A 20944-nucleotide genomic window follows, 5' to 3' on the forward strand; every position below is an offset into this window, starting at 1 on the left:
TAATTAATTTTCAAAGTTTATAAAAATAATAAAAGATGTGACACGTGGCGCACATCTAGCGCGCCACGTCAGCATTAACGGCCAGATTGTCAGCATTAACGAAATTGTTGACGGCACAAGGTAAAATGGAACACAGATGGAAGTTACAGGTGGTAATCTGGGACAAAAAACTTTCAGGTGGTAAAATGGGAATGAGTTACAGTTTTGGGTGGTAAATCGATAATTAAGCCTTTAGAAATTCAAAGCTTATTATCATATCTTGCTTGGAAACATTTGACCATCATCTTATTTTACCATGATCTCAGAAGCTGTTGGCGTGAGGGGGCATAAGCTTGGTCCTGAATGTTCGAGCGGTAGTGTAGGAGGTTTCAGTCTTTCGAATGCAAGACGTCTTTGCTTTCTCCTTCAGCTTTGTGGGTGTAAATACAAAATGTCATCTAGTATGAACCGTTCGTCATAAGGGTTATGTATAATGGACTAATGAACTATTCTTCTGGCTATATACATGCTAAGATGAGAATGTCTTAAAAGCAGGGCTGTTCGTCAAGGTGTAGAAGAGTTGTTTCTTCTAATATATATTTTTGCTAATCTGGTGAGGCATCATTTATAATTTTCTATAATATTTTAAATATGTTTCAAGTTGGTTTATGTGAATTTGTTTTCCAAGAGTTAAATTGCAAGGAAATCGCCTATGGGTCAGAATCATGATGTTTCTCAGCTTGTTCCGTAACGTTTAGTTCTTTGGGATAAATAATGCAGAGGTTACCAGAAAAGATCATATAAAATTCAAGAAACAGGGTTTCTGCAGCTAATGAAACTAAATCATATTCTTAATTTGTGGACCGTTCCCGTGAACTTTAACTGAATTCTATAAGGTCATAGTGTCATATACCGATACAAGCCTAAAGTTTTTTATCTTTTACTTTTCTGTGATGAGTAAAGCAGACAGAAAGCCACGACATGGAGATCTCAAACTTTCAACAACATATTCTATCAGCTCACGCTGCCACAAAAGGCAAGACATCATCACTAACTCAAAAAATGGCTATGCTCTATAAATTAAACAAAACATGTTCAATAATTTATACCTACATAAGAATACAGGACAACCTGCTCATATGGAAGCCCAAGTGAAACCTGTTCAAACAAACCTGGAGTGAACTTCATTCAACCTCAAGCGCACCAAGAAGTCAAGAACAAATATATAATCAGAAACCTTTATAAAATAGATGTTACTCGGACAGAGTTATCCGCTGATCCAGTTAAGAAAATGGGCAAAGTCGGGTGCCAATCTACAGTAGTTACAGCAGCACTGTGTGGGAGAGTTCTCAACCCATTCGTATGACCTTGAACCTGAAGCAAGTTCATCAAACAAAAATTTGTATTAAAAGAGTAGCATCACCAACATCCTCAAAACATGGCAATCAGGGAAATCCAAGGCCACCAATATATTCATCTCGGTTTCCAAGTCAATAATCCAAGTGTGATTAAAGATTGGTAGGGAGAGTAACCTGATATATGGGCGCTCTTACTGAGCCAGATGTTACCAATAGTCTCCTCCCATTAGCATCTAAAGCCATTTCATGTCTGCAATTTTTTGAGCTCTCAGGATCACAGAACCTACAGTATGTAACAGAGTTTGGTTAGTTGATCTGGTGCACCATGTATGAACAAATATTTTTGTTTGATATGACTGATGTGTAACCAATATTCTACTGTTAATATTGCAGTGCCAAAGAATAAAGTACCTGCTACAGTTCCTTGACCAAAGGATTTGACCTTGGTTTTGCAAGCTCCATTCAAAAATCTGACACCACAAAACCAATTCTGTTAGGCGCATACTTTTAAGATGATAAAATTATAATACCATCTGCACTTCAAATAATAAAGTGAACAACATTTCAAATGCACTAATAAAACTTCATGAAAAAATGAAGGTAAATTACTTGCCTTTCCATCTGCTCCCAAACTGAATATGCTTGTCTCATCAGGCCCAAAAAGAATGGAGCTTATGGCAGAGTCATGTGCAGGCCACCCAGTTATTTGTAGACAGGCAGACATATCTTTGGCTTGTTAAGGTGTTCATATATCTACGTGCATGTACAGGTGCAGGCAACCTAAGCTATGCAGAATGGGGCACCCACGCAAAAAGCCTTACCAGTAATGCTAAAGTGTTAAATAGGTGTTTTCTATTGATAAGAAAATCAGTTACCACCAAATTCCAGACAATTTAAATCAAGCCCTAACATAGTTGTGAGGATACCAAACATGTGAATCATTCCATCAGTTGCAGCGGCTGCTAAAATCTTACCATTGTGATTGAAACTAAGAGATGTAATTGCAGGTGGATCTTTACCAAGAGGAAGGACTGTCTTCATGAAACCCAAAAGGTTATCAAGGCATAAAAATAAAAGTGGCAATTGCATGCATATATGAGGTTTTGGTACAAACAAGCACATACCATAGCCTTCCATGTCTTCATGTTCCACACAGTTAACGAAGCAAACCCCATACTATCAACATAACTCGATCCATGCCTACAAAGAAAATAAACTCCTAATTCTGACATTCATGAGAAACTTTAACTATAATCATGAACGTAAAGTACATGAACTGTCAGAAGAATCTTTTATTGACCAAACTATAACCGATTCAACAGCATGGTGCATACTTCAGTTGAATAGGAGTGTTACATTAGGGGCAAGATTTCGTAAAAAACAGAGTCTGGTATATGAAAAATATGATAAGAGTTCAGAAACACCATACCCCTTGGATGCTGCTGCAGAAACAAAAATTGGCTCTACAGGGCTGCATTTTATATCCAAGACACTGCAGCAGGGAAAAAAACAAAGGTATTTAGCAGCACCAAGAAGTACACAATTGTAACAGTAATAGTAGGAAGAACCTTGGAAATGCTTCACTTGTTCTAAGATCACAGACAACTCTCTTAGCATCAACATTCCATGCTTTAATGCCTCCATCAGCGGTGCCTATGAGAAGCTTTTGTCAAAAGAACAAAAACACTTAAAAGTAGATATTTCCAAACTCAAATAATCAGATTATAATTTGATGCCGAACAATATATAAATTCATTATAAAAACTCTAATCTACATACCAATCGATCAGATTTGCACTCCCAGTCAAGTGACATAATCTTGGCTCCACAATAGATGGTTGCATTTCTAGATGCTGGAGTTGATGAGTCATATGTCCATATCCTATGTTAAATATGCATGAACCAATACAGATTGTAAATTTGAAATCAGCCAATAGTCAAGGACTTGAACAATAAACGTAGTACACACAATAACATAGGCATCCCAAGGAATGTGACACCTAGGCATAGGCAGATACATGAACATGTATAGGGCCACAGTGAAAAGGTCACCTAGGCAGCTGATATGTGATACAAAATAAAAGGAAATGGGATTAAGTAGGCTTGATACCCAAGGCTATCAATTTATGTTTACCATTTTACTACTTCGAAAATAATACCTCACTGTGCCATCTTCAGATGCGCTGGCTATATTGTTTCCAGATGCAGAGAAGCGGCAGCGAGTGATTGGACTTGTGTGGCCCAAAAATGTCTCCTAGAAACCATGATGATCTGAAAGTTATGGAGTCTCCAATAAAAGATAAAGTGGTGAAGGTAAAGAAAACCCCAGATAGAAGGGGAGCTCTAAAGATGCAGAAGCACACAGAATTGAATATGAGCTTGTAACATCAAGAACCAATTATGCCTTGGAAGCAATTTACCTGAAAGTCAACTTTAACTTCAGGAAAGTCTTCTACATGGCTTTCCCTGCCATTTTCTGCCATATCACATTCAATAGTTATTCAACAGACAATGTGAGATACAGCTACTGCACTGTCCTTAATACATAAAGGAAAAAGAAGTAAGATATATAGCAGTTATCTACCACAATAGGAACCATCCGTATCACCAATTCCACCATCTCCCACATGAAGTCTTGATGGAGTATTTAAATCGTGATTGGACTTGGATATGTTAAGCTCCGGTTGAATTCCCATGGGTCCAGCAACAACCCAATCTCGGTCCACCTCTATTTCCCCCATTTGAAAAGTAGCACGAGGGCAAGTTTCATGAGTCTCTTTAAATATAAGATGATTTTCCTCATGTACTAAACTTGATGAACTCTTGGTTTGTTCTGTGCTTGCATCCGCTACTGATGAAGTATTACTGAGTTCCAAAAAAAAAAAAATTACAAAAAGATAAAGAGAGAAAAGAAAGCCTGCACCAAATCTGTACAATATATAAATCATGATAGTCTCAAGAGATGACACAATGAAAAACTTATACCTTCTTAACTGGCATAACTGACCATCTTTTTCCTCCAATAAAGCCTGAAGTTCTGACAACTTGAGATTGAGTTGCTTTATGTCTCTTTTTAGACGGTTGACAGTAGTCTTCTCAGAACTGATTTTCAATAGGGCTGGCATGCGTGGTTTAGTTAAGGGCATATTCTTAAATCTTAGTCATATTGTGCCATAAAAGGGGAAAAACAATTGACAAACTAACCAATAGCAGAAGAGGGTGGTGGTTAGTTGGTTCAACTTGAAATACAGAACCCCACTATAAAATAGAGTAAGGTTCACCTAAGCAAAACTGGTTTTCATATGGTAGTTGTGAAGTTCTGATAATATCAGAAATTTACAGTGTTTGGTGACAGGTGACAACAAAATATCAAACTTAAGCATCCCGCTCTCAAATGACAACATACATAATATATATAGAAACTTTATTCTGAAGGATATGAGTACCGTTGAAGATCTCACTAAAGAAATTCCTCACAGATAAACGCAAGGCCTCGTACCATTCCTTTGAGAAATATATGTGAAACTCTGGATCAGAGCTTGGTTTCTTTACATAGGGAATGGCTGCATGCATCACACACACACAAAAAGATAAATCAAGGAGAAAGTAGTTCACTATGCCAAAATGGAAAGATGAAAAGACAAACCCACCAAACCATGGAGTCCAGTCCTGGCCCCTTTGCAACAAATCATTCCCATTCATTCCAAAGAACTCTAATACTTTGTCCCTCCTTCCTGACTGTATGGCATTAACAACATAGTAGCGAAGTATAGACACCTCCAGTTTGGAAAGAGTAGTCAAAAGTACTGTATCAGATGACGAAGAGAGACATTGCTTGAAAAAACTCAGCAGACCAACTAATTTTTCTGCCTGCAACTTAGGTATGTATACCAAGAAGATCAAATCCATTATCTTATCGACTTGAAAACCTTTTCCGATATCCGTGGATAATTCGGAATCAAAAGCTTGCAAAGTGTTAGCGAATCCTCTAAAAACAAGAAACTCCCTCACAAGCTCCTCAGCATACAGCATGTTCTCCATCTTGTCCAAGTCCAACTACACCTACAAAGATTAGTGCTCACCTTCTTCAAATGTAAACAAGGTTATAGCCTATAAAAAAGCACATCTATAAGATCTCATGGTCTTACACGAGATCACATAATGGATACTAAAAATTGCATTTCACTATTTATCACTTGAATTAATTTAACAATGAATAAAAACAAGAGTCCCAAAAAGTCTATTTTCTTTTGTTTATCTCACATTTTCCTGAGAAACAAACAAAGGTGATGAGTCACCCAGGGCACATGATATCGAGTTGGCAGCTTAAGAAGACAGACAACGAAGGGGTTTAAAGAGATCTAGGGTTTTACAGGAATTGAAGTTTGAGGAATTGTGAGAAAGAATTGTACCTTGTGGAATTGCAGAGGATCGATTACTTGTCCTTTGTGATTACAATTTACAGGGAACTGTGGGAAGTTGGATTTAGCTTTCCCAGGTGGATGGAGCAACAAATACAAAGAGACATAAGATTCGCGCTTAAATTACCAACAAACTATTGTTGTAGCAGCTTTTAGCTGTTGCTGTAGTTGTTGGGTTGGGTTGGGATCAGCCCGCGTTCGTTTTCTTACTGCCTTATTGGGCCATTCACCGCCATTGCGATAAGCCGATAAATACCAAGGCTTTCCTAACGGTAAAATCACCCTATCCAAATCCAGCTTCTAAATTTTTTTCCTACCAATTTTACCCTCCTCCATTTTAGATTTTTAATTTCTTTAAAAATTAAACAAATCAAAAAATTAAAATTGCTAGAGGCCGGCCACGATGCTTCAAAGCAGTTTCTTATTTGTTTTTATTTTCGTTGAAAAGAGAAGTCTACTCTTGCTCATTGGAATATCAGTATTTTAGATAGTAAATAATGACAAACTAGGAAATTTTGCTCACCTAGCCTTGCTCAAAATCAAATTGCAATTTTATTGAGATGGTGTTGACAATAGATAGATTACATAACTGAAAAAGCCCTTCCCTAACCTTGTATACATATATAAATCCCTCAAAACTGATGAAAATACACTTTACTATATATATATAAATATGTTATACTCAGAAGACTATATAAATCCTTCTGAACCTTGATTAATTTGGTATAGATGAACTTATATATCCACAACCAATGTGTACACAACTCACTCTCTGATGAAGGGTCCGTTGAATACCAAAGATGGAGATCGATGGACTTTGTAAAAAGTTGAAGCACACAAAGTTTGTGCATATATAATTTGGTCCGAACTCCGAACCATCATCCCACAAAGAACAAGCGGCACGCATACAACTGAATTACTGTGAAAGCAAGCAAAGCCAAAGTTGTGAAGTAAATATAGACCTTGCGCTTCAAGAGCTGAACAACATCAGGTGTTAAAATTTCATGCTGATCATCATGATCACTAGGTAATTTTTGTTCCATGATCTGTACGAAATGACTCTTAGACGTCTTAGCTGAAGTTGCAGTTGCCGAGTGCTTAGCTTCGTGTATCTTCTTGAATATCAGTTCCTGCTGGATATAGTTGATATCTAGCTGATACTGGGTCCTATAAAACATACTCACCGCATCTATGAAAGCCATGAAGAAGATTATACAAGAAATTAGTACCATACTGAAGGGAACCCACCATTGACTACTCGACGACGACGAGCCAAAACGTACAATCCCTACGAAAAATAGGGCTTGCAATACAACGTAAGCGATTGTTAAATTCTGAGCTCTTGTCTCGTGGTAACGAACGCGTTTCTCTTGTTTTTCATTGATGGCTTTCAATCCCTTGAACTTCTCCTGGAGCTCTTCTAAATTCATCGTCACCAGCTAGTTAGAATTTCATTAATTTCTACGTACGTATGTACTTGTCAATTAAAGTTTGTTGATGAACTACAGTTATATAGAATCATAGAAAGATTATAAACTATAAATCCTGCTTCCTCGCAATTGTCCGAGCGACGCGGTTTCGTGACTTCTTTTAATAAAATTTATGGCCTTTTTATTGTATAAAATTTAGTATTATTGCAGTGTATGGACATATGTGGCTTCCAAGCAAATTCTCTCACCCACCAGGCCTATTTTAATGAATTATTTAAACTTAATTTTCTTTCAAAGTAGTCGTGCCGTTTTTTCATGAAACTGGAATTCTAGATTAATTTGACTTGAGGAATGCTACAGGAAATAAATTAATCGAGTTAACTTTGGCAAACTAGTACCCAAACTGAGGCGTGCATTCAATTCATAGCAACTGTCAAAGGAGGAGTTTTGAATGTGAATTCAGTGTTTTCATGTATCTTCATTCCTATAGAACACAAATTTGGAGCATTTGTGTCCCTAATCCAAAGGCCTTTTTTTCTTGGAGGTATATGCTTTTAAGCTTATGGCCGCAATCCATTTCTAGATTTGAGAAATTAAATATATAATAATCTTCATAAAGAAGCCACATTCAAATAGTTCCAAAAATATTTGGAATTTTAGCAATTTAGACCATGCAAATGGACAACTGCATATTGACAGTGTTTTCCATATCAGTTCAAGCGTACCTTCAACTTACAAATGGAAAATAGTTACACTACAAAGAAAGGGCTGCGTGACTGTTATGCCACGGATCAATGAACTAAGCACAATATATAAGCTGTGGCAATATGAATAGGATTCATTTAAGGCCTCTTCTTCTATAAAAGAATCCCAACTCCCAGTCTTTCATATCATTGCATACACAACATTCCTTACCAAAAGTTCCACAAAAGGCCTCTCAAACCACTGCTTTTGATATATGGCTTCCAAGTCCACAATTTCAGTAGCATTTCTATCTTTAGTGATAGTACTACTTCTGGCTGTGGGGTCTAATGCAGGTGGAATTGCTATCTATTGGGGTCAGAATGGAAATGAAGGCACATTAACAGAAACATGTGCTTCAGGGAATTACAAATTTGTAAACATAGCTTTTCTCTCATCATTTGGCAATGGCAACAAGCCCACCATCAACCTCGCCGGTCACTGTGACCCGTACTCCAACCAATGCACCAAGTTGAGCCCAGAAATCAAGTCATGTCAAGCCAAAGGCATCAAGGTCATACTCTCCATAGGAGGAGGTGCTGGGAGCTACTCTCTAACTTCATCTGATGATGCCAAGCAAGTTGCCACTTATCTGTGGAACAACTTCTTGGGAGGACAGTCCTCTTCAAGGCCATTGGGAGATGCTGTTTTGGATGGGATTGACTTTGACATTGAACAAGGGAATGGCCAACACTGGGATGACCTTGCAAGGTACCTTTCAGGGTATAGCAAGAATGGCAAGAAGGTTTACTTAACTGCTGCCCCACAGTGTCCCTTTCCTGATGCTTGGGTTGGAAAAGCCCTTCAGACAGGGCTCTTTGACTATGTTTGGGTTCAATTCTACAACAACCCTCCATGTCAGTACACTTCTGGTGATGTGGTCAATCTTGAAGATTCTTGGAAGCAATGGACTTCAGCCATTCCTGCAGCTAAGATTTTCTTAGGACTACCTGCTGCACCTGAAGCTGCTGGTAGTGGGTTTATTCCTGCAGCTGATCTAAACTCACAAGTCCTTCCAGCCATAAAAAATTCGGCTAAGTATGGAGGTGTTATGCTTTGGTCCAAGTATTATGACACTGGATACAGCTCCTCCATCAAGAATGATGTCTAGTTTTTAATATAAAAGGATCCTTATGTACCATTGTACCTTGACTATATAATTAAATACATATCTTATTTTGAGTTTATAAATGATATAATCTATCTAGTTTAAAAGAATGCAACAATCGGATGCCAACTTTGATGAATTCTGCAGCTTATGGATCATACAAGATTGACCAACTAGCTCTAGGATTTTCTATGGCCCGGTTATAACCCGATTTCTATCTACATTTGTTTTGACTATCTAGGGGACATTGTGGAATAACTACATGTAGCTTGAGATGAAGGATGTGTATTGATGGTGAAGGAGCTGAAGTGATTGAACTCTCTCTTCATGGCCTTGTATACATGATCTAGCCCTTCCTCAATTAGCTCCAAAACTGTCTGGGGCATTGGTGGCATGTTGATGTCAACTGATCCTTCCAACATTCTCACCACATCCCCCATCGTAGGTCTCATGATAACCTCATCTTGAATGCACCAAAAGGCAACTTTCAAGGCTCTCATGAGCTCTTCTGCTTCCACTGCTCCTTCTAGTCTCCTATCTGCAACTTTCATGGGGTTTCCACTTGTCATTTCCTACAAGCATGATTGAAATTTGTTAGAAAATCAAAATTTTCCATAAGTAGATAGAGTTTTCCAAAAATAATGAAAATAAAGGATTTTGCTTTACTAGGATACCTTAAAAGCCCATCCCGGATAGAAGAAGTCCTCTGGATCAAAAGACATGTCAAGGTTCCTTCGACCACCAACGATCTCTAGAAGAAGCATGCCATAACTATAAACATCAGCCTTCACAGTTATAGGCCGGTTACTCACCCATTCTGGGGCCAAATAGCCTCTAGTTCCTCTCACCATGGTAACAACATGTGAGTGCTCTCTTCCCATCAACTTAGCTAGTCCAAAATCAGAAACTTTAGGACAGAAATTTTCATCTAGCAGAATATTTTCTGGTTTGATGTCACAGTGTATAATTCGATCTCGGCATTGCTCATGAAAATATGCAATCCCTTGTGCAGTACCCGCAGCTATATTAAATCGAGTTGACCAATCCAGCAGTTTATCTCTTGAATATTTTGAGGGAAATATCCATTTGTCCAATGACCCATTTTTCATGAATTCATAAACTAAAAGCCTGCCAGCACAAGAAAATATGTTCAGTTTTTAAAAATGGGAGTGTCAAATTGTTAGATCAAAATGACTTCCAAGAATTATTGCTTACCTGTGTGAGGCCTCAGAGCAGTAGCCACATAGACGAACCAAGTTCATGTGATGCATGGAGCCAATGGTGTTGACTTCAGTTATAAACTCCTTCTCCCCATGTGGCAAAACCCTTTCAAGTTTCTTCACTGCAACCAAAGTGCCATCTGCAAGGCTTCCCTTGTACACACTCCCAAAGCCCCCTGAAAAGTAACATATCATTACTATATATGTACAACCAACATTGGATGACTACACAAAATTAGTAATCAAATCCCAAAGGTGTTTAACTAGAGCTATATCCCCTGTAAATGTTTTCTCTGTTTCAACCAAAAAAACAAGAAAATTTAATAAATTACCATTATAGTCCATGCTTACCAGTTCCAAGCAGCTGTGAAAAATTCCAAGTACGAAGTTGCAACTCACGGTAATTAAGATTCACTGGAGCACCAGGCAAGATTAAAGAACGTTCCATGGCTCTCTTTAAGGATTTCTTCCTATGCACATTGTAATATAGTAACAGACAGAGGAGGGCTATAAGAATGGTTATGCTGAGAATAATAGGAATAACCAAAACCTTTTCTCGCCGACTACTAGATCCTCTTGCATTGCCCTCCACTGAGCCATTAGACCTAATCTTCACAAACAGGGTTGAGCCAGGGTCCTCATACCCACCAAAATCCATGCTCCTCAAAACCCAACAATAAGGCTTTTCCTCATCGAGCCCATAAATTGAAGCAACACATTCACAATCAGCTAGACAAGCATCTCCACATTTTGATACATTCTCAAAATCACTGTAGTTTGCTATGACTGAAAATTCTGGAAAATAGTAATTGGTTTGCTGCACCATTGAAATTCGAAACTGGGATGACTGATAATCATGTCTTGAATCACATTTTCCAATCAATGATGAATTCTCCGAACACTGACTTTCCCCATTTGCCTTATAAGTCCCTGGCAAGCATGTACAAGAAGCATTAGCCTTAGTCCTATCCAAATTACATATCCCATTGCCACAAATCCCAGCAATCTCACATGGTGTTGAAACTGCAGCCCACTCTGGCACCCATTGCCTTGACCCATTGACATCATCATCCCAAAGATACAAACGCAAATTCCCATTACTTTCAAGTGTCAATCTCCGAAGTTTAGCTGATCCGTTCGATCTGTTTGAGGGTGCTGATAGTCCTCCATCATCTCCATCATTCTTGTACACATACACAGCTCCATCTGATGACTCCCCATATACAATTCCAAAGCTTCCTGCCTCATCTAAAACTGCAACAACATCCCCTGTAACATTTGATATGTCTGGTCCAGTCCAGTAAGAATAGTTATAGTATGATTCTGGTGAGGCGTTGTAAGTTTCTGGCATGTTGTAAGTCAGAGCAAGGCTTAAAGAAGTACGCTGTTGAAGCATTTTGAGAGCATAGTAGCCACCATGTGAGGGTGATTTAGATGTTGAGAGCTCCAAAGAGACTGAGAGAGGTTGGTTAGGGAGGAGAGTGTCAGATGGGTGTGAGAAACTCTGCCACACAGGGCGGTTGGCATCGTCGTATAGAATTAAGTTGCCGGATTCTGACATGGTTGCGCCTTCAACACCGGCGCCAGAGGTGTTTGAGGTCCACGTGGTGGTGTCGCCGTCCATGAGAACAAGGTTTCCGGTGGTGTCCAGCTCCAGGATTGCATTGTTGGTGACAGCAGAGTTTCTAAATTTAGATGATTGAGAGAAAATGAAATTTGTTGGCTTAGGTGACATTGATGATCATATTTACCTGCAAAAGCTTTTGGAAAGACTAGAGATGGGGAATTGGTTTGTGATCTTTTTCTTTTCTAAGTCAAAAAACCAGTAACCATCCACTCTAACTCCAGTAAAGTATGCAACAGAGAAAAGTAGAGAGATGGACTACTTCATTTGCTTTCTTCTTTAAGTCAGAAACCAAAACATTTTCATGCATCTTATTAAGACTTTTCATGGAAGAACAACATATTAAATAGGTTTGATTAATTATACACCAAAATCATTAAATCAATACAATTCAATGAAAATAAAACACAAAAAGAATTAATCATATTTATTGTCAGCTACTCAGCTAGCCATATTGATGGACAATTGGTGTGCTGTATTTTCCTTGTGTCAAATTATCAATGCATGATCCTACTAATTAAACTCATTATGTATGCTGCCACTAGTTACATAGGTGAAACTAATTAAGATTAACAAGCTCATGCATGCACCAAGTACATTGCCATATATAGTTTCTCAAGGGACTAAAACGACTATATTTTTTGTGAAGTACCTGTTAGCCGACCATACTATGGTTCGGTCTCCGGGAAGCTCTGCAAACCAAATTGCCAGTTGAAATCTGTCATGTTCATCCGTTGGGGTGAACCCAAAAGCAAATGTGCCGTTATCTGAGACCAGTGTTTGGTTCTTTGTAGCCAACAACCTCGAGCCCAAACCAATCCGTCTAGCCGTGCAGGCATATGCATCAAACCCAACTAGAACCAAGAACAACAACACCAAACAAGTAGAAAAATAAGAAGAGGCCATTGGAAGCTAATAATTAAACTGGCCAGTGTCAGTGTGCTATTGCTGAAGAGCTAATTCAGCTAACAAAAAAGGTTGGCTAGCTGTGTCTTATTTAAGAAGGAGAATTTGAGAGGGAGTGAGACTTTGATGTGGGGGAGAAAATTGAAAGATCATGACACGTGTAAACAATGGTGGGTGAGCTAAATTTTGAAAAAACTTGCATCAAATGGGTCGGCTGAGAGGTGCATTTGGATACTGGGCCACGTGTTTAATGCCTTGTGGTTTTCAATGGACTGTGAGTTCATGACCAACCGAAAGGCATAAGCGCTAGCCCATTGACACGTAGTACCAACTATTTGCATGAGAATAATTCAGACTTTCACATTGTGATATTAACATCACATGGGGTCAAGATAAGGGCTTTTGCCATTTTGATTCTATATCCTTATGAGAAAATAGATGTGACTAGTTAGCCTAGCTAAAGTTCATTTGCTTTAATAATCTTTGCAACTTAATTAGATGAATTCCTTAAAGTCATAAAGTGGTAATTCATATATATGTAAATGGGCTTAAATTGATATTGAAAGTTTCGATGCAACTGTTTTCAACATCTTATCCACTTTGCAATGTATGATTATATGTATATGATCAGGTTTCAACGTTTCATGGACAGAGAAGTAAATCACCTGTTGAAATAGGCTGTACTTTGATGAATTATATGAGTTTGTGGGGGACCTTGTATTTAAGGCACATTAACTCCAAATTGACAAATATAATGTAGTCGTAGGCTCGTAGCTACTTGACATGATTTCTAAGTATTGACATCATCACTACGTGGAAAATCTCCTTTCTTATTGTGTCGAATGTCGATCATGTAACTCATGTTCCAAAAAAAAGTCAAACCATTAGCAAAAGAAGCAACAATTAATTTAAGTGGGCCAAGTTGTCACTTGGGCTATTAAAATGAAAAAGTGAATACTTGGGCTTGCTAATGTGGGCTCTTAGACACAAGCGACCCAAAGTGGCCACTTAGGCCCAAAGACGCAGTCATTTTGGCGCTCTTTTCTCCGCTACGATTTTGAAGCCAATGAAACGACGTCGTAACTCCAGGAGGATGATGCGTAACCCAAGCTGGTTTATTCTCCGGATTCCGATCAATCCCTTCTTGCAATTTTCCACTTTCTCTTCCACCCTCCCAATTTTAGGGTTAGGGTTTTTCTGAAGCCTCAGATTTTCACCCAATCTATCGATCCAATGTAATTTCTTTTACTTACATACATACATAAAAGAGGTAGTCTAAGCTAATAGTATTGATTAGTGTGTACTGGTGGAACATGATTTACAGACCTAAAGCTCATGCCTTTAGGACTAAACTACTTCTCATTGTTTAGTCTGTTTTTAATAATGAAGTACATGACCCCATTGCTAGATTTTGCATTACAGTCATTACTAAGTGGCTTTTTCCAGAATACATACCCATTTTTAAATATTCCCTTTGTCATTTTTCTCACGATTAATTAATTCTTTTCTTTGTGATTTTTAGATGCACTTTTTGGAGCAGAATTGCCATGGATAGCAAGGACCACTTTACAGGTGAAGCATTATTCTTATATCACAGATATATTATTAGTTGTTTTGGGAATGAAAGATCAGCTACTGATATCCTATTATATGGTTGAGCACGATATATTCTTTGCCCCTCTTTCAGTTGAGACCATAGTATCTATGCTTTCTAGCTGAACCTGTGACAGGGGCACTATTTGAATGTATGGGATGCGTTGCGTATATAACAAATTCAACAAAGTCCTGAACTAGTTATGTTTATGATTGAAAAAGGAAATCTTAATTACAGTTTCTGTTGCTTTTTGACATCCACCTAGAAAATAACTAGTTGATCGCTCTGCTGTTAGAGCTCAAGATGGATGTGCATAAAATGCAATGGAATTTATTGCAAAGTAAGAGCTCTATGCTCCTCTGAATTGCTGCCTCATTTTCGTTAGTAAGGTTTTGGATAATTCCATTTTTGGCCCACATAACAGGGTTTAGAAACAATGGGTAAGCCTTTTACAGCCTCTTGATTGATTGTGGAAGTCATCTGTTATATATATTCGACCGTACCAGGCCCCTCTCTTTCTTTGTCCATATCATTGAAGCAAGTTGATTTCTTGATGTGCATATAGGTCCTCAATAATAACATATATATATTATAATAAATAAGTTTTGAATGATGAAGAACATTCTTTACGTAATTGAAGTGCATTATGAATGTTTGGAATCTATGGCATTTGCTTATTGTCTTAAAGGGGGACAGGAGCGGGGACCAATTGGTTTCAAGTCACTCTCCTTTTCTGGGTTGTCACAAAAACCTGGGTTCATGTCAATTCCTTTCTCCGACAACCCTGGGGACCCCTGTCTCTGCTATTTGTTGTGTTTGTGAATTGTTTCTGTACTAAAGGCTATCTATAATTAGTTTTCTTGAATGAAAAGGATGTAACTTTCTCTAACATTTAGTTTGGGCTTGGGAAGATGGTGGATGAGAAAGCCTGAAATTTCCTTACCAATAAAACTTCGTGATATTTTCTTATTCCTTTTCTTCCAGTCCATATTTTAGATACCACTGTTTAACTGATCCCAGGACAAAATAGAGCTATTTATGACGGTGGGCCTTATTTGATTCTATCCATTTGTGTTCTGAACTGGAGAATTTATGTTCATTGTCTTCTGTTATGTTTGTTCTGACGTTGTACTGTATTAGAGGACCATGAGGATCCTTGCCTGGACTGACATCGTAAAATATTGTTTCTGTTTTTTATGCACAGTCAGAGTAAAATCTTTTTACATGTCATGTATAAAATTCAAATGGTTTGATAATCAAGTTTAAAAACCATTATAATCAATCTCTTTGTATTACAATTTCTATCTTTATCATACATTCTTAAAGTTTGAACAAAAAAATCATACATTCTTAAAGTATCATAATATGCCATACAAATGTAAGGCATGTGCCATAATAATATCGGGATTCCAAATGTTTAATTTTTGTAAGCCATATAATATCATAATAAACCATAAAAGGCGTGACTTTACACTTAATAATGTATAAAAATGAAAACCATTTTGTTTTAAATGTCAAAGTAATCATGATGTTTGAGCTTTTATTTTCTTTCCTTTTCCTTTTTACTAGCTAGGTGTGGCCTATTGAACCTAACATAGGAAACACTCCAAGTTCTGGTTTCTCTTTCTTCATGCTCAAAGTCATGGTCCAAGGTATCTATCTATGCATAGGCTTGCAGGACCATGAGTCTGATAACTAGTCAGTAATGATAGACTAATAAATATATAGATATATAGTCACAAGAAATTTCAGCCCTGCAATAGTTCTGTAACTTTTCCCTTTATTTGTTTACTTGGATTCATTGTTTCAAATTACTCTTTTTGAAAGAGGGTAAGATCATCTTAATGCCCAAATTACACCAGAGTATGAGGACTCATGTACCATTCATAATGCTTGCTCTGCAGCCTCTGAACCTAATTCCAGTTTTGCAACATTAATCATAGCTTCTGCACAAAATTATTTTTGTATTCAGAAGACCACTTGCATACAGCATGTAATGATTTTGACGTATTTAATAGAATAATATTATGTCATCTAGGTTGAGCCTTGTGCTGAGGTAATTAGGAAGTGAGCATCAAATGGTGAAATCACCCTTTCAAACTGGTCTAACCCCTCCCAAATTTTTTGATAAATACAAACTAACATCACAAGACAATGACAAACCATAGCAAGGTAAGCATATCGACTGCATTTTCCATGCCAAGATACATATTTATATAGGTTATGACTTATGATAGAATATTTGGAATTGTTAATTAAGACTGCACGTACTCCATTTTGGAACAGTAGTTGTTGGATTTATAATGGAGCTTGCATGAATCTGCTTCCCTTAAACACTAATTTCTTATTGTTACTTTCTTCTATTTATAGAATGCTCGAAAGAAAATCAAATGCATGAGTCGTTTTCATTTATATTTCCTCATTTGAATTAAGTTTCTAAGGCTGGATTTGCAATTAAATTAATGGAATATGCATGAACCTGTTTCTGTTGTGTTTGCAATTATTTTTTTTAATAGAAAACAAAGTAAGTGTAGGTAAAAAGAAACCGTCTGCTTTGTGAACTTTTTAGGAAGAAAAATGATTAAAAGGAAAAGTGGGGTTAACTGGTGTTGCAACAGTACATTATGGATGCTTGTGGGGGCTCACATTTCTCTGTTTGTTTTCTCCTTTTCTCTTTTCCAATTATCAAAATTCAGTGTCTCTTGCCAGACAGCCACATACCTAATTGTTGGAGAGAGAGGATATTAAGGTATATATATGCAGTAGATATATGTTCCACATGCAAGAGGGCCTCATGATATGCTAGCAAATAGCAATTGCCCACTTTGTATATCTCTTTCCCAGTTTCCTTTGTAGCTACCGTGTACACATCTGTATATCATATCTTCCTCATATATATATATATATACACTACCTAGCTAAGCCTAAATTTGATAACAAGGTGGAAGCCATGGAAACATCTCAGCAGCCTCTTTCCATTGAAAGCTTTTCATACAGTTGGTTAGTGAACCTGAAACCTTCATCTTTGGAAAGCCTTGACAACTCTCTCAGGGCCTCACTTGATGCATCCGATGAAGCTTCCTTCATTGAGATGGACCCAACAATGTCACCCTCTCAGAGATTCTTTACGAATTCCCAGCAGGACTTCAAATTTGATTTCCCCATCTCACAATCTTCTCTCAGTGCTCTTGTTCATGCTGATGAGCTCATCTCCAATGGTTACCTTTTGCCGCTTTCTCTTGACCCATTGAAGAACATGGAGGCATGTCAAGATCATCATGAGGCCTCAAATTCCAGTGCTGCTTCAAACCTTCCAGACTCTTCACATTCATCAAAAGATCCTCATGTTGCTCGGCCAACAGAGAATGATTCCGATAGCTCTAATTCCTTGAGAAGATGCAGAAGATTATCAAAGCGAATACTTGAGAAGTACTTGAATTTCCTTAGGCCGCTGTACAAAAGGATCAGAGGTACTCATCACAAAGCAAATTCTAAAGGTGGAAATCATCATGTTGACAAAAGGGTCCATTCAGTGAAGAACTGCAGGGTGTATTCATCAGAAACATCTCCACGAATAAGTGTAGCCTACTCTGCAGTCTCTGCCGATGATTGGCGAAGGTCTTGTGACTCTGAGAGCTCAATTTATGAGGCAGTTCTCCATTGCAAAAGATCCATAGGTATGCTATTTTCACTTGGTCATGATCATTATTAATTACATTAGTACTCTGATAATCTGAGAAAAAGAAAAAAGATTTAGCTTGCTAGCTAACATTAATTAATTTGTTGAAACTTTGTTAATTTCAGGAAATTAAATGGATTGATGATGAGGATGTGGTGCTACAAAGCAGAGAATAGAAGAAAGGGAGAGGGAGAAGAATAAAGGAGGTAGCTAGCGAAGAGGAAAACACATGGGAAGATCAGAGGAAATTAATGAGAGGTCATGACTAGAAGATTATCAGCCACTTGTTCTCAATTTGTCATCTTCCTCTCTCTCTATATATGTATCTTTCTTGGATGATAATGTAAATTAATTTTGTCTTAGAACTTGTGTGGAAATATGGTCAACATGAAAATTCTGACCTTTAGGAAGAGGAGAAAGTAGAGACTTGGGTAATTTTTCTTATTGTCTTTTTCTTTTTGGTAGGGAATTTGCCACCTGCAATAGAGAATCTCCCTCCTTATTCCTGTAATATTAATTTAAATGATCACTTCCATTCTGCATTATATATATACATATATATATATATATATATGTATGTATGTATGAGCCAAGTTCTGGACTCCCATGGTGTGCAACTGTGCATGCATTAATTTGTACCCTTTAAAAAATGGAGCAGACCAGCAGTACCCTTTTGAACCAAGAGACTAATTAACAAATAACAATATTTGATATGGCAAACCATCTACTTCATTTCTAACCAATTAATTGTTTCCCTTTCAGTGCCTCGTCAGTCGACCTTTCTCTGATTCTCTCCTTCTCATTCTCCACGTGCTACAGGACACATTAAAAAAAAAAAAAAACCAACAAGCAGATTATTATCTTTATCGGGCCATTTCATTTGTAACGATTAACGAATGGAAACTTTGATATGAGAATAATTGATTGGCTATAACAACTGGTCCCTGCCTGCATGTTCATAATGTTTCATCGTGACAACTTTGATTAATTTCCACAATAAAATTTGTATATATAAATATAAAGTTGGAAAAGCTAGCCAACGAATTTTTTATTAGGAACCTTTAATAATACTTATGAGGCTAGGGTAGAGCCGTAGAGGTGGGTGATCAAGATAGATCGATCCTTTGTTTTATAATCTTTTTTTTTTTTTTTGAGAAGGTATAATCTTGTTATATACATGTATAAATATATATATCCGTAGAGAGACAGGGAGAGACCCTCTTGCGATAAAATAAGATAAATCAATTTAATTCTCCCGGCCAATACATTGACTCTTGTCGAGAATCAGCTATTTGACTATTTGTCTTATCCTTTCCCACCAAAAAACAGAGAAAAAAAAAGGCCTGCAATATATATTATACGAGAAAGTAGTTTAGAGATTATCACATTCTTGTCACCTTAATATTTTTTTTTATTTGGTTGTCAACTTAATATTCATTAATGTTAAGAATATATTTTAGTTATAATAAGCTTCCACAAGATTGCAAAAGCAAAAGATTCTTTCTCTTCCTCTATTATTTCCAGGTACCATAAGTAACGTGTAATAGAGGTAAAGAATTAATTAGCAGAAAGAAAAGGTAATATATAGGCATTTGGATTAAAAGCCAAGCAAAAATAAATTTAAAAAAAAAAGTAGAAAATTTGTATCTAACATAGCGTAGAAATATAGTGCATGTGTTGATTAGAGATGGAGATATAAAATGTATTTTTAGCCTAATTTGAGTAATAATCAGTACGTAGCTCGATTATGTATGTTCGACCCATCGGTACACACCCTCCACAGTTCACACCAAACCCGATGGATTGTTTTGTTTGCAACATAATCATGTCTATGGGCTCCCTTTGTGCCCATTTATGTTATACACCTCTCTCTTTGTACCAATATTGTAGCTTATATTTTGTTCATATCGATCTACTCAACTATAAATTAATTACATTAATTATTCGATTGATGCTACTGTAAAAATAAAAAAATAAAAAAAAAATTATTCGATTGATCGATGCAGGCCCAGAAACGGACCAAATTGCCCCTGCATTTTCATGCTTTAAATTTGATGGATTGTTATTTTGAAACTGGAGGTTGTCATTGACACGGACCCCAAAAAATAAGCAACAAGTACAGCCATGTTACACAGTTTAATATATATCCACATTTACTGAGTTTTATAACTGAAGAAAATAGTATTAATTAATTCCCCAGAAATTTCCCCCGTTCTTTATTTACAAATAGATAAAGACTTTTATATATGATTTTTTTGTCCTTTTTTTAACAAAGAAATAGGTCGATCTCGATCTACGATTTTATATTCTAAAATATAAAATCTTTTTAAGAATGAAATCATGCAAAGTGAAAAAATCGGCGTTGAGTTGGGTATTTACGAAAAACAGATGAGTTGGGTATTTATGAACCATGCAAACAAAAGCTTTAAGGATCTCTAGGTCTCTTCTGTTCTAGTGATGTGTTGAGTATTTATGAAAGACAGATGAGTTGGGTATAAGACAGAGAAGTACGTAGTGAAGAGTGAATGGCTAGCCATAGCCACATGCAGTAAAACTTGGATGAGCTGGTCCCCCAAATGAAGCAGAGGGAGCCCAATTAATGTATTGTGTGTGATCTGTGTACGTCTTGCCCTAGCTACCTAGCTTTAAGCACATGCATGCCCATTCTCTCAATCTTGAAGATCGATGATCCATTTATTCATATAGATGCGACTTCACAAGCCTAGCTAGCTCTAGGCATGCATTTCAATTCGGTGGCCTAATATTAGCCATTGGGAATGGTAAGAAAATTGGCTAAGACAGAGCTACGTACTAGAGAAGTTTGTTTAATTGTCACATGTGAACAATCAGGATAGGGAGACATGGACAAAATGTGTTGGCAGAA

The 20944-nt window shown here is 37.2% G+C and overlaps 4 protein-coding genes across 4 annotated transcripts; 2 read left to right on the forward strand and 2 right to left on the reverse strand.

Annotated features, from left to right (window-relative positions):
- Nucleotides 1–893: 893 nt before the first annotated feature.
- On the reverse strand, nucleotides 894–6017 carry LOC147289320 (uncharacterized). Its single transcript, XM_086238772.1, has 16 exons — nucleotides 5750–6017; nucleotides 4988–5399; nucleotides 4778–4900; nucleotides 4323–4464; nucleotides 3922–4202; nucleotides 3758–3813; nucleotides 3497–3591; nucleotides 3117–3219; nucleotides 2906–3000; nucleotides 2767–2829; nucleotides 2462–2537; nucleotides 2264–2372; nucleotides 1951–2063; nucleotides 1749–1807; nucleotides 1512–1620; nucleotides 894–1353 (listed from the first exon to the last, which is right to left on the reverse strand). The coding sequence occupies exons 2-16, from the start codon at nucleotides 5376–5378 to the stop codon at nucleotides 1219–1221; spliced, it is 1950 nt and encodes a 649-aa protein (XP_086094898.1). The 5' UTR covers nucleotides 5379–5399; nucleotides 5750–6017; the 3' UTR covers nucleotides 894–1218.
- Nucleotides 6018–8146: 2129 nt separating this feature from the next.
- On the forward strand, nucleotides 8147–9040 carry LOC147289321 (hevamine-A-like). Its single transcript, XM_086235125.1, has one exon. The coding sequence runs from the start codon at nucleotides 8147–8149 to the stop codon at nucleotides 9038–9040; it is 894 nt and encodes a 297-aa protein (XP_086091251.1).
- Nucleotides 9041–9163: 123 nt separating this feature from the next.
- On the reverse strand, nucleotides 9164–12787 carry LOC147289322 (Protein kinase superfamily protein). Its single transcript, XM_086238102.1, has 5 exons — nucleotides 12534–12787; nucleotides 10609–11942; nucleotides 10253–10433; nucleotides 9712–10165; nucleotides 9164–9609 (listed from the first exon to the last, which is right to left on the reverse strand). Exons 1-5 carry the CDS (start codon nucleotides 12785–12787, stop codon nucleotides 9271–9273), a joined length of 2562 nt encoding a protein of 853 aa, XP_086094228.1. The 3' UTR covers nucleotides 9164–9270.
- Nucleotides 12788–17149: 4362 nt separating this feature from the next.
- Nucleotides 17150–18661, forward strand: MAKR6 (membrane-associated kinase regulator). Its single transcript, XM_086237529.1, has 2 exons — nucleotides 17150–18058; nucleotides 18186–18661. Exons 1-2 carry the CDS (start codon nucleotides 17332–17334, stop codon nucleotides 18191–18193), a joined length of 735 nt encoding a protein of 244 aa, XP_086093655.1. The 5' UTR covers nucleotides 17150–17331; the 3' UTR covers nucleotides 18194–18661.
- Nucleotides 18662–20944: the final 2283 nt, after the last annotated feature.

The sequence above is a fragment of the Dryas octopetala genome, chromosome 3 (assembly GCF_963921425.1).
Source record: "Dryas octopetala chromosome 3, drDryOcto1.1, whole genome shotgun sequence".
NCBI classification, from domain to species: Eukaryota; Viridiplantae; Streptophyta; class Magnoliopsida; order Rosales; family Rosaceae; genus Dryas; species Dryas octopetala.